The following is a 26,187-nucleotide window of genomic DNA, read 5'->3' as shown; positions in this document are numbered from 1 at the left end:
AGAATCGCATAAATAAATGAAATAAAGGTATTGTGTTCATTTACAACTAAAACAATTTAAAAAAAAACTGAAAGCAGAGTTGAGGAAGGGCTCTCTGACCAAGGTGGGTGAGAGAGATGGGGAACATGTAACAGGAAGTTAGGGAACCTCTTTCTGCCCTAGAACACCAGGACCGGAAGAAGCCTGTGTTTGGAAAAAGAAGCTCTTGGCTCAGAGCTCCAGGGTCAACAAGAAGCCCTTCAGACAGAAACTGGGCTGTCTTTGCCTCCCTTCTCAAGCTACTCCCCACCCCCATCTTCCTTGAAGGTCTTTCTTCTCCCACCAAGGACTAGGCACTCTGAGCACAATCCCTGTCACCCTAGTTCATTCCAACCTTAGTTTTGGTGACCCTGGCATGACCCTGGGGACTGGATTTCTTTTGCTCTCTTGACATCTGCCTGGAAGATGTGAAGATTTACTAAAGCAGGGCCTGGCTTAATGGCCAGAGTAACCACTCATGTGACCAACCATTTCAGTTTGTTAGGGGGATAACAGGACTGGGATAAGGGATTTACAGTGCTAACCTGAGAAAGTTCTGGACCACCTGGGATGAATTGGTCACCTGTGTGCTTGTGGATGGTCCCTGAAAACAAATCCAATGCTACACCCCCAAATTAAAAGTGTGAAGATCCAAAACAGTTTTTAGATCCAGAAATAGAAAGATTCCAAAAGATAGGGCTAAGAAATATTGAAAGAGGGATTAGGAATAGCTAGCAGTCTTGGGAGAAGATAAAACTTAACAGAGAGAGGAGTGAGGAGGGGAAGGAGAAGACAGGAAAGGAGAGGAGAGGAGAGGGGAGGGGAGGGGAGGGAAATCCTCCCTCCCTGAAAAATTCTTCCTGTTTTCCAATATTCCTGTCATTCCCCATAATCCCTTAACTTCCAAACAACCCCTGGTGAAGCAAGAACAGGCTCCTGAGCTCTTTTTCAAGTTAAGTTGCTTTGGGGGTGGTGTTAGATGGTCAGAGAGGGACGTAAATCTCAGATTTCCAGGCCCCTACACCACTGCCCACCCATGTGCCTCTTTGTACCTACAAGACAGGAACACATTCCTTTCAAACCCCACAGATTTACTTTCTCCTTGAAGATACAGTTTCTTCCCCCAGGCAGCTTTGTTAGGAGTCCAAAGAATGGATCTCATCCTCATCTCCCATCCAAACTCCCACACCTTCTCTTGCTCTTTCTCCATTTGCCAGGTAGTTCTATGGGTAGGCCTAGGGGAACCAGGCCACCTGGGCTGAGGAGAGCAGCACAAGATACCACTGAAGGCTGATACTTCCAGCCCTGGCAAGGTTGATCTACCTGGGAATTATGTGGCTTTAGTACAACTCACACAGGATTAACCACCAAAGGGGAAACTCACTTAAGTCATCATCTAATGACTTCCCAATGTATTTCACAATAAAGTCACTGGCAACAAGTAAGCAATGCTGGCACATGGGTATATGCCAACTTGCAAGCACACAGCATTTTTTAATAAGGGACATCACTATCCTCAAAGTCCCTCCGTTTTGAGGAATCTGGACCTGCCCCAGGTATGTAATAATCCTACCCAGCCAGATCCAAATTAGTTGGAAAAGGGTCCCCAAATGCCTCAGAGGAGTGAGTTTCAGGGAAGATGAAAAGTGGTAGGGGAAAAGCAGACATGGTTGTAGGGTTTGGTGTCAAGGATCCCATTCCTGACTGCCCCTCTTCACCCCACCCCCTGGGTCTCCATTGCCCTTTCCAGGCCCCACTACTTGTAGCCGGGGAGTAGTTCGTAGCTCCATGGTACCCTCCCTAGAGCGGCTTCCCCCTCGGGCTTCTCCAGAGCCCTCGAAGAGCCGTGTGAGGAACCGGGGACCCGCCCGAGGCAGCAGATCCCCAGCGGTGAAGACGTAGAGCACTGGGTTGACGCTAGAGCTGAAGAAGGCCAAGGCTGTCGTTCCAGCCCGCGCTGCCTGGCCTGCGCCGCCGAGCCTCGCCAAGGCACCTTCTGGTGGAGCGAGTGCTGCCACCACTTGCAGTAGGTTGACTGCGTGGTAGGGAGCCCAGAGCAAGCCGAAGGCGAGCACGATGGCGCTCACCAGCCGGCCCACCCTCGACCCCTGCTTCCCAGACCCCCAGCGGGCGCCCCTCAACCGCGCCAGCGTCACGCTGTAACAGCCAAGCACTAGCCCAAAAGGAAGCACAAAGGCGGTCAGAGTCTCCAGGCTCAGGTGGGCGGCGGCGTGGGCGGGCGACGGGTGGCACAGCTGACAAACGCGGTCCCCCCAGAGATGGCGGTAGACAGCGGCCGGGACAGCAAGCAACAAGGCGGCCAGCCAGACTGCCAGCAGTAGGCGACGGGCCAGAGCCGGGCTGCGCAACCGGGGCGCCAGGAAGGGGCGGGTGACGGCGAGGCAACGCTGCAGGCTGAGCAGGCCGGTGAGCAGCACACTGGCGTACATGCTGAGGGCGCACACGTAGTACACAGCCTTGCAGCCCGCCTGGCCCAGCGGCCAGGCTTGCCCGGTCAGAAAGGCTACGAAGAGCGGTGTGAGTAGCAGGACCGAGCCATCGGCCAGCGCCAGGTGCAGTACTAGCGTGGCCGCCAGTGGTCGCCCACGTGCGGGCCGCCAGCCAGCCAGACTCCACACTACGAAGCCATTACCGGGCAGCCCCAGCAGCGCCGCCAGCAATAGAAAGGCCGTTCCAGTGGTCCGTGAGGCCTTCCAGCTCAGCAGTGTCTCATTTCCAGGGGGCCGGTAGCAGACTGACATCCTTCTTCTCCTGCGGGGCTGGAAGAGGCCACAGAGGGCATTCAGAAGTGGGGCATAAGTCCACATTGCCTCCGATGCTAGGTGAGAAGGAACTGTGCTTCCCTCCACTTCCCTGCAGCCTGTCCTTCTTCTCTCTGGGAATCTTGACATGGAGGATCCTGACCCCCAATTCAAATACCACTCCTTCTTAGAACCTAGATCCTCTGCTTCAGGTCAGGTGGCCTTCACTCCTGGCACCTCCCAGAGCCCAGAAGTCCTAACTTTAGGCTGTCCTAAATTTACTCAGGCCCCCATTCCTAACTTTAGGCTGTCCTAAATTTAGGCTGTCACTACTACCATCTCCGCCCCTTAAAAGTGGGCAGTGTGGAGAAAAAGGACATGGGCAGATCTACTTACCCAGCTAGGAGCAGGTAGGGCTGGGGGCCTTCAGAGGCCTGGGGAAACTGAAAGGTGAGGCAGCAGCGCATCAGGTGCCAATGTCTATCACATTTGCAGAGGGTGAGGCAAGAATGGGGAGGGACAAGATGAGGCTCATCCTGGCCTTTTCCTGGGGCCCCTCCCTCACCCCATTCTTTCCCATCACTAACAGGTCCAGACGTGTGGGAGCCTGCCTCCCTAGGAAACAGGATGAAGCTGAGGGTGCAGAAACACTCAGTTGATACTTGACCCTGAACCCTGCTTTTTTTCTTTTTAATACATGGACACAATATCTTTATTTTGTTTACTTATTTTATGTGATTCTGAGTGTAAGGTCAGGCACCAGTGAAGAAAAGGAGGCAGACTAAAAACTGCTGAACAAGGCTTTATTGAGATTCGCTCTGGGCAAGACCCTCCAGTACAACAGAGTGGTCCGGTGGAGTTGCACCCAGGCTCAGCTGGATTGTAATTTTATCAGGCTTGGGGCAGGAAGGGAGAGCTTGGGACTGGAAAGGGCTTGTTCTCCTGGGGTTGGTCTGGAGATCTTGCTGAATTCCATGTCCTTCCAGGATCAGTCAGGAGACCCCACTGATTGACAAGTGATTATCACTACTTGTCTGTTGGCACCTGATTGGTTGTTGGCTGTTTGTTCCCTTAGCCACTTCAACTGACCTAACACTGAGGATCAAACCCAGTGCTTCACATATGCGAGGCAAGTGCTCTGTCACTGAGCCACAACTCCAGCCCCTGCTTTTGTTCTTGTCCCTTCTTCATTTCTGCCCGCCGATCCTTCCAGCATGACTTCTGCAGTGCTTATGCTTCCTGGCCTCCTTGGCATGTATTCAGCAGAGGTGACCCACACAACTCAGTTTCTCAGCTGCTCTCACTTGGCCTGTTTTCAGCCTCCCAACCCTGCTGAGTTCCCTTTTTCCTCAGCTCCCAGTCCACCCCCAACCATCTCTGGTTTTGGGAGTTTCGCTCCACCCTCTGGACTTTGGCTGGGTTGTCAATGACAACTTTTCAGTGTAAGGAATGGTGCTAGGTCTGTTGAGGAGGAGACAGAAATGCATGGAGGTTTAAGGGGTGTTGTGGTTTGGATCTGGAATGTCCCCAAAAGCTCATGGAGGTATGGCCCCCATTACAGAAAGATTTAGAGATGGAACTTTTAAGCAATGACTAGGGTTCTGACCTTATATAAATCTATTTGCTGGATTAATCCACTGATAGCTGAATGGACTACTGGGAGGCTGGACATTGTTGGAGGAAGTAGATCACTTGGGCATGGCCTTGGACTATCACTGTCCCTGGCCTCCTCTCCCCTCTTCCTCTTCTCTCTCTCCCCCTCCCCCCTCCCTCCCTCCCTCCCTCCCCCTCTCCCTCCCTCCCTCTCTCTCTCTCTCTCTCCCCTCCTTTCTGGCTGGTTGGTTCTCACAGGCTGCATAGCTTTTTTCCATCAGGCCCTTCCACCATGATGTTCTGTCTTACTTCAGGTCCAGAGCAATGGAGGCAGCTAACAATGGACTGAGACCTCTGAAACTGTGAACCAAAATAAACTTTTCTTTCTCTAAGTTGTTCCTGTCAGGTACTTCGGTCACAGTGATGAAAAGCTGACTAACATAAGGGGCTTGCTTATAACCTCACAACCACAAGATCACACTACCAATCTTTACAAGGATATAAGAAGAAAGGAAAGGGTGCAGTTTGTGTAGAGACATATTGAAAAGAAGTTCTCTCTGCTGGGAGAGGTCAGGCAAAGATTGGAAATTAAGAGATTGGCAGGGAGTGGGGGAGCAACAGGGCCCAGCAGATCAATAGAGCGGAGGGAGGGGGAAAAGAAAGTCCTCTGCCCAGTCAACAGCCCAAACTGGAGTTCTCTGGGAACAAGGACACCAAAAGCATTGTCTTAGTTTGAGTTCCTCAACAGCAGAGCCTGAGATAAGGGCGTGGGTATAGGTAATCCTGTATTTGAAAGGTTGATTCAGGAAGCAGAGGGGAGGAAGCAGGATAAAACATAGAGAAGCTGGGTGTGATGGTGCACACCTGTGATCCCAGTGACTCAGGAGACCAAGGCAGGAGGTTTTCAAGTTTGAGGCCAGCCTCATCAACTTAACTTGTTGAAGCTAAGTTGAAACCCTGCCTCAAAATAAAAAATAAAAAGGGTTGGGGATGTGGATCAGTGATTAAGCACCCCTGGGTTCAATCCTCAGTACCCCCCCCCCACCACCAAAATAGGTACGAAAGAAGAAACCCTTAAGAGCATGGCATGGCATTACATTCCTTTGGTAGGCACTGGGCCTACCTCTGGGAAATGTACAGAATGCCCAGAACAGGAGACCAAGGTGTGTCCACTGTTGGAAGACTGTCCTGAAGCATTAATGCCACTATAAGTGCCCCTGTGCTTGTAAGGGTTTGAGTAAGCTAACAACTTCTGACAAGGATTCTTCCATCTGGGCTAAAGTCACCCCAAAAGTGGCAAGAGAGTTCCCACAAGGTATCCCAATCATCCCAACATGGGGCTAGTTGGGAATCCAAAGAAACACTCAACTCCAGGTGACTGGTCCCAAGTATTTACAGAGCAGGCTGCAGTATATCTTTATGAAAGGGAGAGTAAAAGATGTTCCACTTATCCCCACAGTAAGGGCATCAGGGTACAGAGTTCATGAGAGGGTTTAAGGAATTTGGTTCAGGGCTGAGGCTAGTTTCTTTCAGGCAACAATCTAAACACCTTTATCAGTATCTTGCCAAAGCCTTGAGCCTGCCTAAGAAATGCAACTGGCTGGGTCCCTGAGTAGTGAAGGAACTCCATGTTTCTCAGGGGAAAAAAAAAAAAGTTGGAGGATCTGGGGTACCCTATAAGGTTCCTTCCAAGGCAGGAGAGGAGGAATTGTGGTCATTTGAGGTGTTAACTCCAGTTTCAGTCTAAGCTTCCATACAATGTTCATCACACTGCAACTGAAATCAGAGATGGATAAAGCTGAAGTCCTGATACCATCAAAGGACACCTCCTGCCCCATTCACATCTCCTTCATGCCCATTACTTGGTGAAAGGAAAAAGGTGGGAACAAAGGTCACTACTGAAGCAACAGTTCTGGAGAATGAGCCAGCCCCTCTCCTACCCAGGAAAGAGCAGGTCAACAGAAAGGAGAGGGTCCCAGACAAGATCTGGTGATCTGGTGATCCTGGATCCACGGATCAGGATCCATCCTTTCCTCAAACCACTTCCAAACACTTGCCTCACCTCTCATTTTATCCAAGCCTTGCCCAAGTCTGTTTCCCACCCCATTTCCCCACCCTAAACCCATTTCCTCACCTTCTGCCCAATCTTTCCAGGAAGCTACAGCCCATGGCTTTTCCTGTAGGTGGCAGCACAGAATAGTGCACCTCACATACAATACAGCTTCTCAGCAGCTGGGAGCCAGGAACTATTCCTAGAAATTCCCTCCAAAGAAATAAAACACCAGAGGTCACATTCCATCCTTTTTACCCTCACAAGGGCCCTCAGCACACACAGATGTGCACATGCACACGCATGGGCACCTGCGCACACGCGCATGTCTCAGAGCCTTTTGCTGGCAGTCCAACTTCTACCACCTTATCTAGGTCCCTCCTCCTTCTCTCCCCTTGGACTTTGTCCTTCGTACTGGCCAGGGAGCGGGGCCAGAGCTGGGCTTGACTCATTCCCCACCTCTTCAGGACTGAGAATCCAGCTTTGTAAGAGAAAACGTCACTTCAGCCCCAGCACCACAGTGCAGCGTCCAATCCAGAGGCCCCAGGAAGGCAACTCTCCTACTTCCCTCTACCATGGAGTACTTCTCATCCCTGAACCCCAATGGCCTGCTCAGGTGATTACTAACTCTCCTCTCTAACCTCTAACTCTGGGGATATGGTTAGGTGGGGAACAAAACTCCATTCAGCCCCTAAGAGACTCACTTCCCCTCCTCCCCCTACTTTACACATTTGTCCAGTTCCTGAACTACTAGACCCATTCCAATGCCTCTCCCTTAGCTGATCTGCAAACCTAGGACCCTCCCTCTTTGGCTCTTCAGTCATCCCACCCTTCTTCCCAACTTTACAACCAGGGCTGTATCCAATATGAGCTCTGAGCTTGGCCGAAGGGTATGGACTTCAGCCCCACCGCCTCAGAGACCCTTCCGTGTCTGTGACCATAAGCGGACAATTAGGAAAGGTCTGACAGCTGCCACCCGCCAGGAACTGCTAGATAAGGTGAGTGAGCCAGGTTCCTAGGTTCCTATAACAGGGGCAGCCAAGGGACTCAATAGTGACAACTTGAGATGATAGAGTAGAAAGGGCTAAGGTCACATAGCTGTCCCTCCAAGGGCTAAAAGTCAATGGGGGCGGAGGTGTGACCCAAATAACTTTGGTTGAATTTGGGTAAATTTGTTTATTTTCCAAGTTGTGGGCTTTTCTCTGGGAATAAGGGAAACAGTGTATAGGGAGGGCTGGAGGATGGAATTCAGAAGTCAGTATGAAATGGTGATATGTATGAAAAACCAAATTCAAATTCTGATTTTACCCCTTCCTTGCTGTCCAAATCTTGGGAGGTGGGTGTGGATGTGGCTCAAGTGGTAATGTGCTCGCCTGGCATGCGCAGGGCGCTGGGTTCGATCCTCAGCACCACATAAAAATAAAATAAAGATGTTGTGTCCACCAAAAACTAAAAAATATTTAAAAATTCTCTCTCTTTAAAAAAAAAAATCTTGGGAGGTTATGTGACCTATCAAATCAAAACCTGTTTCTTCATCTGTACAAAGGAAACAATAATAAACCACTTCCTAGGGTTGTTGAAAAGAATAAAAGAAGTATGTAATGTCTTCATAGATATGTGGCACACGTTATCTATAACATCTGCTCCTCCTGCTTCTTGCCATCATTATTACTGAAAAATGATGTGGAAAACACTGAGGTTGGGGGAAGAGGGAGGTGAGACCTTGTAGACAAGACAGAAAGATGGATTTCAAGAGAATCTAGCTAGATTTTTTTTGAGCTGAGGTGAGGTCTTGTTCTGTGCCAAGGCTGATATCAGACTCCTGGGCTCAAGCAATTCTACCTCAGTCTCACAAGTAGCTGGGATAAGCATGAGCTACTGCCCAGCCCCTGGCCAAAGTTTTTATTCTAAACCAGTAGGAATGACTTAGAGGGAGGGAAGCAGGAAGTGGTGACAACGACAGAGCAAAAAGGAAAAAAGGGGGCTAAGGGTTCAGTCTAGAAGCACAGCACTTGCCTAACATATGGAGACCCTGGACCCTCAGCAACACAAAAATTTTTTAAAAAGGAAAAAGGTCAGCCCCTAATGAGGGTCCCCTAACAACTGAAGTATATCGAGAGCTGCTGCCATTATCAGGGATAGCAAGCACCGGAGAGTAGACTTGGATATTGACCATTGCCTAGGGACAACAGATCGATATTGGGCAACTAGAGGGGAGGGGCATAGTATAACACCTGCTCCTCCTGCTTCTTGCCACTGAATAGGCACTAAAGACCCTGCTGCTGCATGGAGCATTAACACTGGTACTAGAAGAGGATGGGACGTCTGTGGAGAGTGAGGACTTCTTCCAGATGCTGGAGGATGACACATGCCTGATGGTGCTGGAGTTGGGACAGAGCTGGAGCCCCACCAGGGTAAGAGGACCATACTTGCACTGTTCAGGCCAACAATCCTTTGTAGTTTTCCAAAGCTCCTTCTTTAGCCTAACCCTGATATTAGGGACAAAGGCACAGAGTGAGATGTGGAGTTACCTAGGACATAGTGGACAGAAGCCCAAGAGAGGGTGGGTATGACCCAATGCTGATGGGGGTGTCAGTATCCACTGCACTAATGAGGATATCCTACAGAGTGGGGTGCTGTCATATGGCCTGGGCCGGGAGAAGCCGAAGCACAGCAAAGATATCGCCCGCATTACCTTTGACGTGTACAAGCAAAATCCTCGAGACCTCTTTGGCAGCCTGAATGTCAAAGCCACATTCTACGGGCTCTACTCCATGAGCTGTGACTTTCAAGGAGTTGGCCCCAAAAAAGTACTCAGGTTAGAGATCAATATGTCATACTACCCCATCCCCTACCATCGGATAGTCTCCATAATTCCATCTCCTATACTCTCTTATCCCCAAATAACTCTCCTTTGTTAAAAAAAACCCCAGCTGCCAGCTCAAGAACCAACTCTCATGTTCCCCAATCATTTGATTTTCTCTTATCTCTGCCATTTAGGGAGCTCCTTCGTTGGATCTCCTCACTGCTGCAAGGCCTGGGCCATGTGCTCCTGGGAATTTCCTCCACCCTTCGCCATGTAGTGGAGGGAACAGAGCAGTGGCAGCGGCAGGGTCGTCTCCATTACTGAGAAGGTACTCTGCACTTCTGCCCCCAGACTTGTTTCATGAGACAATGCTGAAAAGACTACAACAGCATCAGGTTTCAGGCCCTATGGACAGTGTAACCTGGACAACTCACCTGCTTTCCCCACTATCCTCCACCCCTATATCAAGACAAAACTCATGAGCTGTTCTAACATCTTGTTCTTTTAGCTTATATCCTTTCCTGAAGAATGCTGCCCTGCTCTACCCACATTTCCAGTCTCCCACTTACCCTAAAGGCCACAAGCCTGTCCCCAGGCATCTTGATCTCAACCTGATTGCTGCTACACTGAGATACTTACTGACTCCCTAAGCTCTAGCACACTGATGAAAGCCTTCTCTTATTTTACTTGAAATCTCTAACTTTCCTTTAAAAAAAAATAACAAAAATATTTCCAGTAAAAATATAAAAATGTTTACCAAGAAGACTTTTGACTCCAAGTTAAACCAGGAAAGGGAGACAGTAGGTACTCCTTTCACCCTCCCCATTAACACCCAGTTCCAGACTCCAAGGCCTCAGTCTTCAAGTACTGAGTTCAATGCCCGCCTTCGCTTGGCCATTGCACTCTGCTGCTGTTCCCAAGCTTCTCGCCGCTTCAGGAAGGTAGTCAGGGCCACATTCCGAGCCACATGGTGGCCAAAAGGGTCTCTTATCAGCTCCTGGTTCTGCTCACCTGCAAAGGGAACCACTCATGTTTAGTACCATTCATGCTCAAAGACAGGTTCTTCTTCGGGTAAAAGCCCCTCCATTTTTTCCCCAATAATGGGCCTGTCACTGAGACAGAGTGAATGCCTCACTCTGCAAAGAACAGAAGCCAGAAGGACGGGTGGAAGCAGAGGACTGCACAGTCAGTCAGCAGAGGAGAAACTGAGAGCAGACTGCTAAGAATCTATGACCAAGATCACCCTTTGGAACTCAATTTTCTGCTGAATTTAAGCCCACTCCCAGTCACCCAGCATTCTGCCATAACAGAAGGGAAAGTTAGGAAACACTGAAGACAAGCATTGGTAACTCACCCAGTTCAGCAGCAATTTCCTTTCGGGTCCTCAAAGCTGCTCCATTCCAGATGGCATCTAGGACACGGCTGCCATGGCGACTACAGGCCAGAGACACGTATTGTCCCTACATTGAGGCAAGCAAGACAAGTTCTACTAGAGAAGTGCACAAAATGTCTTCTGTGTGTCAGCAGGGGCTGGAGATAAAGTTTCAGAAGAGTTGAGAGGCTGAGTCAAAAGTCAAAACAATTTAGTTCTAGTCTCCTATCTTTGACTCTGAAGGTAGAGTCCTGGGGAAAACACACTTTCTCTAAATGGATGATGGGGGGAAATCAAGCAAAAGCCAGAAATCTCACCTTGAGGGCCTGCAGCACACGGCGGCGCTGTTTGTGTGTCACAGAGGGGCTGGACAGAATGGCATCAAGTATGTGAGAGCCAGCAGGGCTTTGGGCCAGAGCCAAAAGTTGTGGTCCTGTCAAGGAACCCAGACTTCGTAGTATAAGACCAGGAGCAGAGAAGTGCAGCAGATGCTGAAGCAGTAGAGACCCAAGCACTGTCACTTCTCCCAGGGTCCTGGCTGTGGCTATTTCTACCTGGGAGCACAGAGATAGGAAATTAGGAGGCAGCACAAAACGAGGTGGATGGGTTCATCCCCAGGTGCTGCCACCTTCAATTGGATGAAGTCAGAAGGCTCACTATCCTCACCCAAGGGGCTTCTTAAGTCCTGGAGAGCTGGTCCCCAATTAGTCAGTAACTTGGCCTTTCCCCTACCTCACCTGGTGCTCTGCAGGCACTACCCCCTCCTCTTCCGTTAGTTCATAGTACACCTCATAAGCCGTCAAAGTGGCAAAGAGAGGCACACAGGCCACTTGCCGGGATGAGGGCTCTGCACAGTGGAATGCCTAGAGGGGAAGACAATACATGACAACTCTGAGAACTACCCCATCCTTAATCTTGACTTTCTAGACAGAAAAGACATTCAGAAAAGGTGAGAAGGCCTAACTCTATAAGAAAGTAAGCTCCGTGAGGGTAGGATCCCATCTACCTTAATGTATCCCCAGCCTTCCTCCACACATTAACACAAGGGTTGAATAAACACTTGTCCCTTAAATAAACTTCTCTTTCAGTTCTGGGAGAGAATTTTCACTCCAGGGCTTAGCATCAGACCTCTTGGTCCAGAGGTACAATGCCTTAAGTCCTAACTGGTGTAATTTAGACCAAGGGCAATAATGGTTTGCAAATAACACCTACTCACCTCCAACAATAGCTGCAAGACCTGGGCTTGGTAAGCTCCAACTCTGCGGCAGGCCCCCACCAGGGCAATGACTACCCCTGGGTGGCCCTGGGCCAGTACAGCTTCCAAGGCAGGACTCAGTTCCTCAAACACAGGAGACAGCTGAGGGGAAACATGGGATGATCAATCTTTGGCATTCTGCTAATGGTGGACTACATTATTCAGAGGAATTTTCCAGCTGAAAACAACTAAAAATGCTAAATAAAACATAAAAAGCACTAACAATGTTGAGACTTTGGTTTGGTTGAGAAAAACCCGGAGTATTTGGGCAGTCTTAGAGGTACCACCTCACACAGGGAAGGAACTTTAAATGGCCGCTATGTATAGGGGAGAATTAGAGGTAAGGGAAAACTAGAAATAAGCCTGCCCCTTTTCAACACCTCCTAAACCATGAGACCACAGAGAAGCCCATCCTGCTGCTAAGAAGCAAAAGAAAAGAGAAGTTATGGCAAAGACCCCAGTCAGTGTTTATGGGATTTGTGGTCAAGTACTCAGAGTCTGAGGGAGCCATGGATCTTCAAGCTGCAAACCTAAATTAAGCCAGTTTCTTGATGGTACTTACACCTGAAAAGCTAAAACAAATCCTCTCTGGGAGGAGGGTACCTCCATCTTGAAAAACCCCAAGGAATAACTTTATAAGGGTAATGGACAACACATTGTCAGAGATATATAGAGACAGGCATACAATAAAATTAGGCCCAATGAACAACAATAGCAGAAAGATACCCAGTGCAGACTTTCAAACTCACCAGCTCAGGGGTACTGATTGAATCCAGAAAGCGCTGCAAAGGGAAGTTAGCAATGGGATGTGCAGCCAAGATCTGCAGCTGTCCCTGGAAGTGATCCTCAAAGAGGCTCTGGAGCCTCGGAGGCTCCAACACCAACAGCACCTGTTCCAGGAGTCTGGAGCTAGTTTGATCCCGAAGAAATAGCAATAGGGGGCTAGGGACAAGGAGAAGGGAATCAGGCAATCTTTTGTTTTTTTAAATATTCTTATAGTTGTTAATGGACCTTTATTTATTTATATATGCTGCTGAGAATCGAACCCAATGCCTCACACATGCTAGGCAAGTGCTCCACCACTAAGCTATAACCCTAGCCCAGGAATTGGGCATCTTAACTCCACTTCATCCAAAATGCAGTTGTAGCACATCACCTCATTCATTTTACATAGTCCCATGAATTTTGATCATACCTGCCAGCTGCTGAGGAACTACGAGTACTCAGGTAGCCAATCACAGCATTGCACAAATAGGCACAAAACTGGGGCAGTTTGCGGTGTAAGACTTGTAAGGCCACTTGAAGGCAGAAGCTGGAGATCTTGTCAGTGATAAACACTGTTGAGAGGTCAGAAATGATTAAACAGCTTATCCAAAATTCAAACCACTTGTCCAACCTCAAACCTTAAACAACAAAGTAAGGGGACTATAGACACAAAACATCCATATAGAGTTACTCTGCAACATCAAACCAGATTTAAGTTTTAAGAGATGAACTTAAAAAAAAAAAAACAAAAACAAAAACAAAAAACAGAAAGGAAGAGGGAAGGAGGAGAAAGGAAAGGGAAAGAGAAGGAAAAAGGAAGAATGACCTGACCTAAGGGCTTCTGGTAGTCACCTCCATAAAATTAGATCCTAGGCCCTCTTCCTACTTTCCTCCTTACCAGCAATGTCCTTCAAAAAGCAGGAGCTCAGATTCTGAAGGCAATTCAAGAAGGCTTCAGGGACCTCAAAATCAGTTGGCTTACATTCCCGAGCTATGACCCTTTGGGTTTCTGAATGAATATCAAAAACACATGCAATGGTGAAATTACAAACTGACATCCAGGAGGGAGAAAAATTCCATACATGAACAAGAATTCAGTTTGACAATACAGAAGAGATGTCATACAACTAAATATCTTTTCTGGATAACTGAACTGAGATGATAGTTCTGTTTTAATTTTTCTAAGAAACTTCAATCTGCTCCCCTATAGTCCATAGGAGGTAGTTCAAACTCCCCAGACAGGTATTTAAGGTATCCCAAAATCAGGCCTTATTTAAACTCTTTAATAACCTTACTTCCCAGACTTTTTCAAAAATGTAAGTCTCAGCCTGTAACTGTATAATGAAATCAAATTAATCTCAACTAGTATTTTTTAAATGAAATGAGAGCAGAATAAAATTAAAAAGGAAAGAAAATATCAGAGTAGGTTGCATATAGCAAAGGTATTGTTTCCCATACTTTTACTTGATTCTTATATGTGTACACACACATAAGCTAAAGTCATGCTTACAAAAAAACTTCTTGTGGGTTATGGTAAAAAGAAAACAAAGTTTGGGGGCTGGGTTGTGGCTTAGAGGTAGAGCGCTCGCTTCCCCTGGGTTCGATCCTCAGCACCACATAAAAATAAATAAGTAAAACAACTACAACTAAAAAATAAATATTAAAAAAAAAAGAAAGAAAACAAAGTTTGAAATCCTTTGCTCCATACAAATCACCTCCCTCTCCTGCTCCCATGACAACAGCTGTCCCCTAATCATATTTGCACATGATTATCTCTAGGCCTCTATTTCCACATTTTTAATTGGTACATTATAGTTGAATGTTGTTACATATTCACACTTGTACACAATATAACAATATAATTTGACCAATATCACTCCCCAGCACTTCCCCTGTCTGACCCTTGGTATCTTTCCTCTACTTATTTCTCTTTGATTTTCACAAGATCTGCCCCCACCTTTCTTTTCCTTTTTCCTCTCTAGCTTCCACATATGAGTGAAAACATATGACCCTTGACCTTCTCAGTTTGACTTATTTTACTTAACATTATGGTCTCTAGTCTGTTTTCCTACAAAAGATGTAATTTCATTTTTCTTTATGGATGAATAAAACTCCACTGCATACATATACCCTATTTTCTTTATTCATTCATCTACTGATGGACATCTAAGCTGGTTCCACAGTTTGACTAGTAATATACACGCTAATCCTTGGCCTTCTAAGCTCTGCCCCAATTGCTCTGCTAATTCTGTAGGATTAAGTTTCCTCCAAAAAGACTTACTCTTCTGCTTACTCTCTTCTTCTAAACTCTCCTTCCCACCAGATCCTTGTCCCTTTTTTTTAATACTTACCAGAAGATTTGGAGCCACCAGGCCTGGCTCTCTCAGACTCCAGAAGAGTCCCTCCTAACACCTGCAGCAGAGTTCTGACCAAGAAGCTTCCATGTGTGTCTCCGCAGTAGAAAAGAAAATCATCACAAACCTCAGAGGCTAGTCCCAGGACCAGCTCCTCCAGGGTCTCCAAGGAACCATCTTTCCCATTCTCCTCCTCCTCCTCCTCCTCCTTCTCCTCCTCCTCTGCAGTATTCCTCAGCAATCGAGGCAGCTGCAGCAAAGTACTTTGCAGTACATGGACCCCGCACCGATGACAGGCCACAAAGCGCAAGTTGGAGCGCAGGGCAGCCCATATTCTACACAACGGTTTCAAAGGACTAAACCCCAAAAGTTCCTGCAGCATCTCACTGCCAGTCCTGTTCGTAGCCAAGGCTAGAGCCTGAGCCTCCACCTCTTTCAAAACATTGTGCACCATCAGCTCTGGAAAAAAAAAATGAAGACAGAAATATTTTAAACACTGAGAAAAGCATAAGGTCCATCACTTAACCAAGAGGCGGAGAATGAGGGCAGAGGAAGAAGGCATGAGAGAGAAAACTAAGTGCCCACACGGGGACCCCAGGAAGTTTCCATGCCTGTCCTGGATCTTGCGCTCTTGGTCCCACCCTTTAGTTGTTCCCTACCTCGTTCTTCCCCGGCTTCTGGAGCCTCTTTCAGCGCTGACAGCGCTTGTCGGAAATACCCCAAAGTTTCGGGGCTCAGGTGCGGGTGAGCATCTTGAGTCCGTTCTGATCCCCTGTCTGCAGGCGGCCGGGGATGCTGCTCGCGGCCTCGTGGGGGCCGCCCCGACCCTTTTGCTCCGCGTCCCCGTTTGCCGCCAATTGGGAACTGGCGCCCCGCCTTGTGGGGGGAGCGCGGACCCAGTCCCATATGTGTTTAGGGGCCTCTCGGTCTGGGAAATCTTCCTTAGCTGCAGAAAGAATCTCAGGCCACCAGGTGCGGGCCCACTCTTGACCAAGCTGAGGAGCGCCAGCACGCTCCTGGCGCAACGTGCTGCGTCATAGCTCCGCGACGGCCCTCCCTGGGCGCGGTGGGTGTGCCCAAGTCTCCCGCCCATCACCGGTGGGTCTTAACTCCCGCCCAGGACCCCGCCCCCTCGGTCCTACTTTAGAATCGGCCGCAATGCTGCTGACCCGCGCGATCCTTGAACCGCCGCTCCACGTTGTCAGCCCAACTCCAGTCAGCACCAGGACTTCACCCCGCTTCCGCACTCTGACCCTGAAGAAGTAACCTCGTCCCGCCCTGTGTTCAGAATCAACATTCTAGAGCTGAAATATATTAAAGGTCTGGAGAATTAGACTGAACGAGAATCCCAGAGGCAACACCGGCTGCAGGTAAAGCGCACAAGCTCTTCCCGCTGAAGGCTCAGGATCTCGGGGCCTCTGCGTTCACTGCTGGCTGCGCCGTCCAGTCCGGTGGCCAGAGCCGTAGGTTGCCCGAGACACACCTCGAGGAATCGCCTCTGCAAATTCTCCCACTTAGTTAGCCCCATTCATAGGGGGACGCCATCCAGCCCTTTCTTCACTTCCTGAGCCCCGCAAAAGAACAGTCAGACTGGCCTGGGGCCCGCACCTACTTGTCCTGAAACTGAAGCTTTTCTCGCATCAAAGGATTCCAACCTTGACTCTTCTTCCTATCCCTTGCAGGAACTCGCCCCCCCCACCTCCGCCCGCCACCCACATACACACACACAGTCTGTAGATTTCCCCGCAAGGTAACTTTTTGCTTCCACAGATATCCTTCTTTGCCTGTGAGTTATGGTAACTCCCATGAAGGGCCAAGTGTGTGTGGTGACTGGTGCCTCCAGGGGTATTGGCCGTGGCATTGCCTTGCAGCTCTGCCGAGCAGGTGCCACAGTTTACATTACTGGCCGCCATATGGACACCCTTCGGGCCACTGCTCAGGAGGTGAGTGACCACTTGAGGGAGTCCTTCCAATTAACCACACCTCCTGATCCTTTGTCTGATCTTAGAAGACCCTGGTAAAGGGCTGCAGGTGGAGCTCGGGGGCATGACACCCTAATATTCCTCAGAAAACATGAATATTTACTTAGAGTAGAATAGATAAACCGCATAAATAACTTCAGGTAAGACTGAATTTTGCTACCAAATAAGTTTTATGGAAAAACTTTTTGAGTTTGAGAGTTGGAGGGGTTTGAGAATTGGAACTAAAGGGCTTTGGACCTGTGTTTTCCTCTAAGGCAGGTTTTACTGAACTGTAAATTTTCACTTAAAATTTCTGCTGGATTTCAGTAAATATTTGAGTATCTATGACTTGCTAGGCTCTGAGAAAGTCACTAGGGTTACTAAGATTAATAAAATATAATTTCGAGTCCAACAGGAAATCAGACACAGAAATCAGGCATTTCAATGTAAAGGGAATATGGTAAATACTAAGAGAGAGAGAGATGCACAGAATGCTGTAAGGGTGTGAAGGGAGCTTGAAGATAATAAAAGGAGTGGTTGGGAAAAGCATTCTGAGCCGGGTGTGATGGCACATGACTGTAATTCCAGTTATTTCAGAGTTAGGAGGAGCCAAAATTCTAGGTCAACCTGAGCACTTTAGCAAGACCTGTCTCAAAAAAAATTTTTTTTTAAGGGATTGGGAATGTAGCTTAGTGGTAAAACAGTTGCCTAGCATGTACAAGGCCCTGGGTTCGATCCCCAGCACCATACACCCAAAAAAATTCTGGATCTTGAAAGGTAAGAATTAGATAAAGAAGGTTAGAAAAAGCATTATAACAGAGGGAGCTATGTGGGAACAGAAGGGAAATGGTGAAAGAATATGAATGTTGTAAGGTAATGCAAGGGAAGAGTAGTAGGTGAAAAGCTGGGAAATAGTGACTCTTAGAATACCCTGGTAAAGGGCTGCAGGTGTCCAGTGGTAGAGAAGTTGCCTAATGATACAGCAAGATGTTGAATTTGCTTCCTAGCACTGGAGAAAAGAAAACTGGTGAAGAACTTAGGCTTTATTCTCTAAGAGATGATCCAGCTACAAGATTTCAAACAGATAGTTCATACTTTTTTAGATAGTTCATACTGACTTGATTGTGAAGGGTTACTTTTTTTTTTTTTTTTTTTAAAGTACTGGGTATTGAATCCAGGGGCACTTTACCGCTGAGCTACATCCTCAGCCTATTTATTTATTTATATAGAGCCAGTCTTATTAAGTTGGTGAGGCTGGCATTGAACCTGTAATACTCCTGCCTCAACCTCCCGAGTCACTGGGATTATAGGCACACCCCACCAAAGAATTAAGGCAAAAAAATTGAATGTCAAGTGAGCATTTAGAAGCACTACAGTAATTCAGTCCATGGGCTAATAATGTAGGGCTGGAGCATGGATCCGTAGAAAAGAGTGTTGTTCTTGAATAAGGTACTCTTCTTCTTCTCTGAAACTGGAGAAAGGGGACCCATTTGTAAAGAGTGAGACAGGAAAGAAGTTGAAATAGTTAATTCCCGGTAGCTTTAGTTTTTTGATTACCAAGCAAGAACACTGGTGGAGTGAGGGAAAGAGGGCTGGGACTGAAGGATGGAGCTAAGGGCATGAGAGTTGGAAATGACCGAGGACAGGAAAGGATAGCTACTTGTTTCTGGAAGTAGACTCCATGTCTTGTCTTTTACCCTTGGTTTGCAAAATATAACACCTTGTGCATGATAGTAGTAAACGTTTGTAAATTTAAAATCTGAGATCCCAATCTACCCTACTGAAAGAGGACTCACTGTTCCTGAAGCTTTTCAAAAAGACACCAGAGGGGGCTGGGGATGTGACTCAGCGGTAGTGCTCGCCTGGCATGCGTGGGGCGCTGGGTTCGATCCTCAGCACCACATAAAAATAAAATAAAGATGTTGTGTCCATCAAAAACTAAAAAAATATTAAAAAATTCTCTCTCTCTCTCAAAAAAAAAAAAAAAAAAAAAAGACACCAGAGGGCAGTATTGCCTACCATGTTGCCTGAACTGATCTTTTCACTTTCCCCACCCTCTTTCTTTTCTTTTTCTTTCTTTCTTTCTTCCTTTCTTCCTTCCTTTCTTTTTGCTGGGGATTGAACCCAGGGCCTTGTGCATGTGAGACAAGCACTCTACCAACTGAGCTATATCCCCAGCCTGCCCCCCACCCATTTTAGTTGGGGAAATTGTGTTATATCTTGTATTACTGTGCAACTATGAGCTCATATCCCCTGTTCCTCTCTAGGCACAATCCCTTGGGGGCCGGTGTGTACCTGTGGTATGTGATTCAAGCCAAGAGAGTGAAGTGCAAAGCCTGTTTGAGCAAGTAGATCGGGAGCAGCATGGGCGTCTGGATGTGCTGGTCAACAATGCCTATGCTGGAGTCCAGGTACCCTTTGAACTTGATCCAGATCTGCACTCCTTACCTCCCCCTCTGACCACTGAGTCTTCATCCCCATTGTCCCTTCTGTTACCCAGCCTTTTATACCTTCTTGCGTTCAGATCATACAACCAATCACCTTTCCTATGCCTTCTAGACGATCCTGACTACCAATAAAGCATTCTGGGAAGCCCCAGCCTCAATTTGGGATGATATGAACAATGTTGGACTCAGGTATGTGCTACCCATGCCCCATTGCAGTGGCTGGGCTCCCCTCACTCATTTTACCTAAGGGCCCAAGCTTTTCCCCATATGCCCTTTTCTTTTCTCTCTGGCCTTCCCCAGTTTCTTTTTTTCCTCCCTGTATTCCAGTTGCCCTTCTTATCTCTGGAGAAATTCTATACACATGAGTGTGTATCTGAGAATGTAACTTTCACCTTGTTTCTATCCATCATTTTCATCTGAATAAGCCCTTGGCCTCACCCCTGCCTCACTCTCTGCCTATCCAAATGTAAGACCCAGAAGGGAGCCTCCTCCTCTCAGTAATGCTCACAGCCTGTAGTCTATATTTTCAAAAATGGTTAGAGAGAGGAATTGATCAAGAAAATGTTAATAAGAAAGAGGGGGCTCCAGCTATCCTTAGCTTCCACATCTTCACTCTAGATCCATAGGCAAGTACATTCCCAAATCAGAGTTGGGATGGCAAGGGTGTTATGGGATCACACACATATCTGGCACATAAGTGAAATGAAGTACAGCATTTAGAATTTGTCCAACATAATAGGCAGTTATATCTATGTTAGTTACTGTTGAAACAGTTTTACCCTCAGATAATTAAACTATACTTTATAGATTATAAAAATAACACTTGGTACCTGTGAGAGTAACCAAGAGATTATCTGGAAATCTATGACTAAAGCCTATAAGAACACACACTGCTTCAATTTTGGTACTCTGGTGGCAATCCCAGGAAGCAAAATTAGAATGCAATTGTGATTTCCACAGTGGAAAAAAGATTGTGAGAACAATGAGGGATGTCAGTACAGAAGCAAGAAAGCAAAACCCAAAGAACTTAAAATTAGTCAATGATCCTTCTCCCTCAGCCTTCTGAGTCACTGAAATTATAGGTGTTCACCACTACTCCAGGCTGAAAATCAGTAGTTTTATTTCCTTAACTGCTATCCTTCCTCCTTTGCCTGAAACAACTACCATTAATAGCCTGGTATATATTTAGATTTTTTAATACAAGTGTCTCTCTCTCTCTCTCTCTCTCTCTCTCTCTCTCTCCTTTTTCTAATTGAACACTGGGCTTCACACATGTTAGCAAAGCACTCTCCCACTGAACTTTCTATTTTTTTTTTCCCAAAGCTAGCCTCAAATTTTTCAATATCCCATTGGAAAGACTTGCAATTAGATAAATTTTATCTAATCCTTTATTTGTTGCAGCAGTAGAATTCTTTTTAAAAAAAATATTTTCAGGGCTGGGGTTGTGGCTCAGTGGTAGAACGCTCGCCTAGCACATGCGAGGCCCTGGGTTCGATCCTCAGCACCACATTAAAAAATAAAATAAATATATTGTGTCCTCTACAACTAAAAAATAAAATATTTTAAAAAATTAAAAAAATATTTTCAGTTATATATGGACACAATACCTTTATTTCATTTATTTATTCTTATGTAGTTCTGGGAATCAAATCCAGTGCCTCACATGTGAAGCACTCTACCACTGAGCTACAACCCCAGCCCCACAGCAGTGAATTCTTGAATCAAAGAAATTGTGTTAGATTTCTGTCACTGTGACAAAATGCCTGAGAAAATCAACTTAGAGGAAGAAAAATTTATTTTGGTTCAGTTTCAGAGGTTTCAGTCCATAGTCAGCTGGCTCCATTGTTTCTGAGCCTGTAATGAGACAACATATCATGGTGAAAGGATGAGGTGAAATAAAGCTGCTCACTTCATGGCACCCAGGAAGCTGAGAGAGAAAGGAAAGGGTCTGGGGAAAGAGACCCTTCAAGGACATGCCCCTAGTGACCCACTTCTTCCAACTAGGCCCCACCTCCCAAAGTTTCCACCACTATGCCACCTTCTGTGAACTAAGCCTTCAGCATGTGAACCTTTGGGGGACGTGACAAATCCAAACCATGACAAATATGTACTTCTTAAAGATTTAATAAATATTATCAAACTGTCTTCCAAAAAGATCCCACCAATTTTTTAACTAGGGATTGAATCCTGGGGCACTTTACCAGTGAGCAACATCCCCAGCTCTTTTTAATTTTTTAATTTTGAGACAGGGTCTCTCTAAGTTACTTAAGGCCTCTCTAAGTTGCTGAGGCTGCCCTTGAACTTACAATCCTCCTGCCTCAGTCTCCTGAGTTGCTGGGATTACAGGTATGAGCTACTGCACCGGCATTCCAACCAATCTTTAATCTCAAAACAATGAAGTGGAATAATTTGTTCCGTCACATTCTCAGCTATGCTAGACAATATCAAGCTACTCAGGCCAGCTTTGCTACTCTGATAAGCCAAAGTTGTATAAGAGCTTTGCTTTGTTTTAATTTTTGCACAATACTTGGATTAAGGGCCTTGTACATGCTAGGCAAGCACACTACCACTGTACTACATTTCCAGCCCTTTTTTGTTTTGAGACAGGGTCTCCCTAAGTTGCCTAGGCTAGCCTCAAACTTGTGATCTTCCTGCCTTACCATTCCAAGTAAGTGAGATTACAGGCTTGTGACAGTGTGCCTGACCATAAAGGTGATTTTAATTGATATTACTTTATCTATTTTTGAGGTTGACCTTTTATCCCATTGTTTATTGGCTTTTTATACTTTTGTGATTGTCATTTGTGTTATGAAGTTATTCTTTTTCACAATGATTTATAAGAGATCTCTAACAGATACCTTTGGCATATATTGTACTAATATTTTCCCCAATTTGTCACTCATTTTTTGTATGCATAGCCTTCTCTAGTCTCTCTACATATACAGAAATTGTGTGTGTGTGTGTGTGTGTGTGTGTGGTATGTGTGTGTACGCGTGCGCATGTCCCCATGAGTGTCCTAACTATTAAGAAGTCATATCTTTGGGTTGTTTGGGATTTTTGTTTGTTTGTTTTGTACCAAGGATTGAACCCAAGGATTCTCTACCACTGAGCTACACCCCTAGGCCTTTTTTTGTTTTATTTTTTATTTCAAGACAGGGAAGTTGGCCTCAAACGTATGATCCTCCTGCCTCAGCCTCCTGAGTAGCTAGGTTACAAGGCCTGCATCACTGTGTCCAGCTAAATCTGTCAATCTTGTTTTATAATTTCTGTCTTGGTGTGATGCTAAGGAAAGCCTTCCCTACCTCAAGTTTATAATTTCAATCAGGTTTTCTTTTAGTACTTTTGTGCATTCAATTTTTTATATTTAAATATTTGATCCTTTTGCAGTCCATTTTGAAATATAGTAGAGAATCAGTTCTTTCCAACCCAAGTAAATGGTCGCTTGTCCATCTCTTCTCCATTGATTTGAAATGTTCCCTTTATGCTATGTATGTACTTACACCTGGATCTATTTATTGACTGTTTTTATTTCATTAACTTACTTCATTAACAGATACCTTTGGCATAACTTGTCCACCTTATGCCAATACTACATTCTTTTGATTATTATGTCATTGTACATTTTAATATGGTGATAGTGCAGGTAGCAAACCCCCTTTACCTACAAGATACTATTATTATTTTTCAGAATTTTCCTGGCTGTCCTTGCACATTTATTTTTATCATTGATCTTTATTTTGTCAGTTCTTCCAAAAAGTCTTATTGAGATATAACTCAAATTGACTACATCTGTGAATTAATTTACATAGAACAGATGCTTTATATGTCAATTCTTTGGATCATTTTATCTGCACTTGTTCTTTTATAGTTTTAGAATTTTTCCATTTAGACCCTATACATTTCTTAAGTTTCTTTCCCCTGAACTATTTTATATTTATAATTGCCATTGTAACATGGCTTTTTGGTCTTCTAAAGATTGCCATTTCTCTTCCCAGAATGTGGCCTCCAGCCCTATGCAGCCTCCCTGGCTGACTGCAGCCACTAGAGGGCACAGGAGGCAGCCAAGGGCTGTAGTGTCAAGGCCAGCATCTGTACCATTCATTCCTCCTTCTTCCCTGCTAGAGGCCACTACTTGTGCTCAGTATATGGGGCACGGCTGATGGTACCAGCTGGCCGGGGGCTCATCGTGGTTATCTCCTCCCCTGGAGGTCTGCAGTATATGTTCAACGTCCCCTATGGTGTGGGCAAAGCTGCGGTAAGGACACAGTGGCACAGGGATTAGGGAGAGATAGGACAGTGATGATATTTACAGCTTGGGAGGTACAATACCCAGTGGTCAGAATGATAATTCTGACTGTTCTTCATCTCTCCCTTTGTTCCATGAATGATTCCTTTTGGACTCCCTAGGTTTGCCAGAGTAGATATTGCATGGGGGAAAGTGGGCTCTTGGTAAAGTGCAAGGACCTGGGGCATCCCCATTGGAGACAAGAAGGGCAGGGGAGGAAGGTGACATGATCAGGTGCCTTGACTCTCATTCTACCTTCTATCCCTCCAAAGTGTGACAGATTGGCTGCTGACTGTGCCCATGAGCTGAGGCACCATGGAGTCAGTTACGTATCTCTGTGGCCAGGGTTGGTACAGACAGAACTACTAAAGGATTACATGGCAGAGAAGGGGCACTCTGAAGATTCTCTCTTTAAGCAGGTTGGTAAAGGGAGGGGAAGGGAAATGGAGAATGTAGGGGAATCACCCTCTCCATCCTCAATGACAAGACAATGACAAGTAAATATTCCCATTACCTGGGGCAGGCATAGGGCTAAGCACCATACACATATTATTTCTTTTGATTTTGTAAGGAAAATACAATCTCCATATTACATATTGAAAAACTGAAACCCAGAAGAGTTAAGAAACTTGTTCCATGGCTGGGGATATAGCTCAGTGGGTAGAGCATGTGCTTAGCATGTGCAAGCCCTGGGTTCAATATTCAGCACCAAAAAAGAAAAGGAAGAAAGAGAAGGAAGGAAAAAACTTGTTCCAGATCATACATGTCATAAATGGAAAAACTATCTAACTCCAAAGCCCATGGACTTGACCCCTGCATTAAACTAGCCTCAAGGCTTAGGTGTGGCTCAGTGGTAGTGCACTTGCCTAGCATGTGTGAAGCACTGGATTTGATCCCCACATAAAAAAAAAGAAAAAACTAAATAAACAAAATAAAGGTATTATTTCCATCTACCACTAAAAAAAAAAATTAAAAATCTAGACACCCTCAGACCCTTCTACTCAGGAAAGGCAGCATGTCGTAGTGCTGGGTGCAGGGCTTGCCAGAACATGGAGAGAAATGGCTCTGGGTCCCTTCTATTACACTGGATCCTGCAAGTCCAGCATGAGATCTTTGGTCCCTCTTTCTCCTAGAACAGAAGTTAAAAGGGGGAAAGATTTGGCAAGCACTCTACCTCTGAGCCACACCTCCAGCCCTCAAGGAGGAAAGATTTGGGCAGTACTCTTGGAAATTAACCCTTTACTTCTCAATCAATTTTTCAGTTTGGACCAAATTTCTCGTCGGCAGAAAGTACAGAAATGAGTGGCAAATGTGTGGTGGCTCTGGCAACAGGTGAAGACACTGGAAACACCTGGTAACAAGAAAGGGTGTGGAGGATCTGCAAGGCAGTGGCAGCCAGTGTCTAGTTTTGGTTTGGGAGGCTATTGAAGAATATGCCCATCTTTTTTCTCTTTTGGAAGCTCAAGGGTCAGGATTCCTAGTTCAAGCTTTGCAAGCCTCAGCAACTGGCTCCTGGAAGGTGTGGCTAAGAGCCTTCCTAGGAACCGAGAGAAACAGTTCTCCAGGCCTCCCAGCCTGTCTCAGCAATGCCTTGTCCTAGTGGGTACCTTGTCACTCTGCACCACTCCTATGCCTGCTATCTCCAACTGTACATTTGTCCACAGACCCCAATATCCTGAGTCTGAGTGGTAAGGTGCTACCATCATGTGACCTTGCTCGACGCTATGGCCTTCAAGATGTGGATGGTAAGAGCTGGGCCCAGCAGCCAGACTTGACTGCCATTTCTTTTGTTCCCTGCTCACTCCTTTCTCTCAGTCTCTTTAGCCAGGGTCAGAGTGCCTGAGAAGTGGGAAACAAGGATCAAATTCTCCTTTTTTGTTCCCAGGTCGCCCTATCCAAGACTATTTTTCTTTGCACTCTATTCTTTCACATGTCTCCAGACTGGGCTGGCTGGCCTCCTACTTGCCCAGCTTCCTCCGCATGCCCAAGTGGATTATTACCCTCTACACCAGCAAGTTCTAACTCTCCTGTCCTGACGTCACAGCTCTGCTTCTCTTCCCTTTGGGGCTTGGGTGATTGGGACAGTGGAACAATTGGCCTTTCTTGCATATCGTGCCCTTGATATGAAGAGAAGGCCTCTGCTTGGCATCCATGGTCAATTCTGAGTGCCCCGATAGGTCCTTCTTTATGCCTTTGTTTTCCTTGTCCCTACAGTTTACTTTTCGCATCAATATTGAAAAATGCTCTGGAAGCTAATAAAGATCCCATTTTTCCTCCCGTGTGTCTGTGAGTACTAACTCTGTGCTCAGAAAGTGACAAGGACTTGGGAGAATGACTCAAAGATGCACAAATGTGTGAGTTCTCAAAGGATTAGGATAAGACCCATTTCCTCCAGACCTATTTCTGCTCTTTCCTGCAAGGCCTGTTTCCTGTGCCCCAGCTGGGAGGGAAGCAGGGTCCCTTCTTGACTAGAAGCACCCAGTCTCCCACTGCTTTTACTCTCATTCCACTCTCTCCAT

The 26,187-nt window shown here is 46.3% G+C and overlaps 4 protein-coding genes across 4 annotated transcripts; 2 read left to right on the top strand and 2 right to left on the bottom strand.

Moving 5' to 3' along the window:
• Positions 1–1,460: 1,460 nt before the first annotated feature.
• On the bottom strand, positions 1,461–3,150 carry Ltb4r2 (leukotriene B4 receptor 2). Its single transcript, XM_046465180.2, has one exon. It carries the CDS (start codon positions 2,928–2,930, stop codon positions 1,704–1,706), a length of 1,227 nt encoding a protein of 408 aa, XP_046321136.2. The 5' UTR covers positions 2,931–3,150; the 3' UTR covers positions 1,461–1,703.
• On the top strand, positions 2,748–9,992 carry Cideb (cell death inducing DFFA like effector b). Its single transcript, XM_046465182.2, has 6 exons — positions 2,748–2,861; positions 6,891–7,039; positions 7,277–7,421; positions 8,688–8,837; positions 9,051–9,241; positions 9,424–9,992. The coding sequence occupies exons 2-6, from the start codon at positions 6,999–7,001 to the stop codon at positions 9,551–9,553; spliced, it is 657 nt and encodes a 218-aa protein (XP_046321138.1). The 5' UTR covers positions 2,748–2,861; positions 6,891–6,998; the 3' UTR covers positions 9,554–9,992.
• On the bottom strand, positions 9,959–16,022 carry Nop9 (NOP9 nucleolar protein). The gene is made up of 10 exons (XM_046465176.2): positions 15,635–16,022; positions 14,973–15,434; positions 13,520–13,630; positions 13,052–13,193; positions 12,606–12,798; positions 11,818–11,958; positions 11,339–11,464; positions 10,919–11,155; positions 10,584–10,689; positions 9,959–10,240 (listed from the first exon to the last, which is right to left on the bottom strand). The coding sequence occupies exons 1-10, from the start codon at positions 15,879–15,881 to the stop codon at positions 10,083–10,085; spliced, it is 1,923 nt and encodes a 640-aa protein (XP_046321132.1). The 5' UTR covers positions 15,882–16,022; the 3' UTR covers positions 9,959–10,082.
• Positions 16,023–16,079: 57 nt separating this feature from the next.
• Positions 16,080–25,945, top strand: Dhrs1 (dehydrogenase/reductase 1). The gene is made up of 9 exons (XM_046465181.2): positions 16,080–16,345; positions 16,746–16,918; positions 19,204–19,347; positions 19,496–19,572; positions 23,506–23,638; positions 23,941–24,087; positions 24,931–25,000; positions 25,333–25,413; positions 25,554–25,945. The coding sequence occupies exons 2-9, from the start codon at positions 16,769–16,771 to the stop codon at positions 25,688–25,690; spliced, it is 939 nt and encodes a 312-aa protein (XP_046321137.1). The 5' UTR covers positions 16,080–16,345; positions 16,746–16,768; the 3' UTR covers positions 25,691–25,945.
• The last annotated feature ends 242 nt before the right edge of the window (positions 25,946–26,187 follow it).

This window comes from Marmota monax, unplaced genomic scaffold (assembly GCF_021218885.2).
Source record: "Marmota monax isolate L192 unplaced genomic scaffold, Marmota_monax_Labrador192_F-V1.1 WCK01_AAM20220418_F8-fsc00079, whole genome shotgun sequence".
NCBI classification, from domain to species: Eukaryota; Metazoa; Chordata; class Mammalia; order Rodentia; family Sciuridae; genus Marmota; species Marmota monax.
Note: the sequence above shows the minus strand (reverse complement) of the source record. Positions and strands in the feature narration are given on the sequence as shown.

Coding starts and splice junctions, on each gene's coding strand:
- Ltb4r2 (XM_046465180.2), bottom strand. CDS start 2,930: ATGTCAAGATTCCCAGAGAGAAGAAGGACAGGCTGCAGGGAAGTGGAG.
- Cideb (XM_046465182.2), top strand. CDS start 6,999: ATGGAGTACTTCTCATCCCTGAACCCCAATGGCCTGCTCAG. Junction 7,422..8,687: donor GCCAGGAACTGCTAGATAAG/GTGAGTGAGCCA, acceptor GCCACTGAATAG/GCACTAAAGACCCTGCTGCT. Junction 8,838..9,050: donor AGAGCTGGAGCCCCACCAGG/GTAAGAGGACCA, acceptor GATATCCTACAG/AGTGGGGTGCTGTCATATGG.
- Nop9 (XM_046465176.2), bottom strand. CDS start 15,881: ATGGGACTGGGTCCGCGCTCCCCCCACAAGGCGGGGCGCCAGTTCCCA. Junction 13,194..13,519: donor CTTTTTGAAGGACATTGCTG/GTAAGGAGGAAA, acceptor ACCTCTCAACAG/TGTTTATCACTGACAAGATC. Junction 10,690..10,918: donor GTGTGCTGCAGGCCCTCAAG/GTGAGATTTCTG, acceptor GCCTCAATGTAG/GGACAATACGTGTCTCTGGC.
- Dhrs1 (XM_046465181.2), top strand. CDS start 16,769: ATGGTAACTCCCATGAAGGGCCAAGTGTGTGTGGTGACTGGTGCCTCC. Junction 25,001..25,332: donor TGTGGTGGCTCTGGCAACAG/GTGAAGACACTG, acceptor ATTTGTCCACAG/ACCCCAATATCCTGAGTCTG. Junction 25,414..25,553: donor TGGCCTTCAAGATGTGGATG/GTAAGAGCTGGG, acceptor TTTTGTTCCCAG/GTCGCCCTATCCAAGACTAT.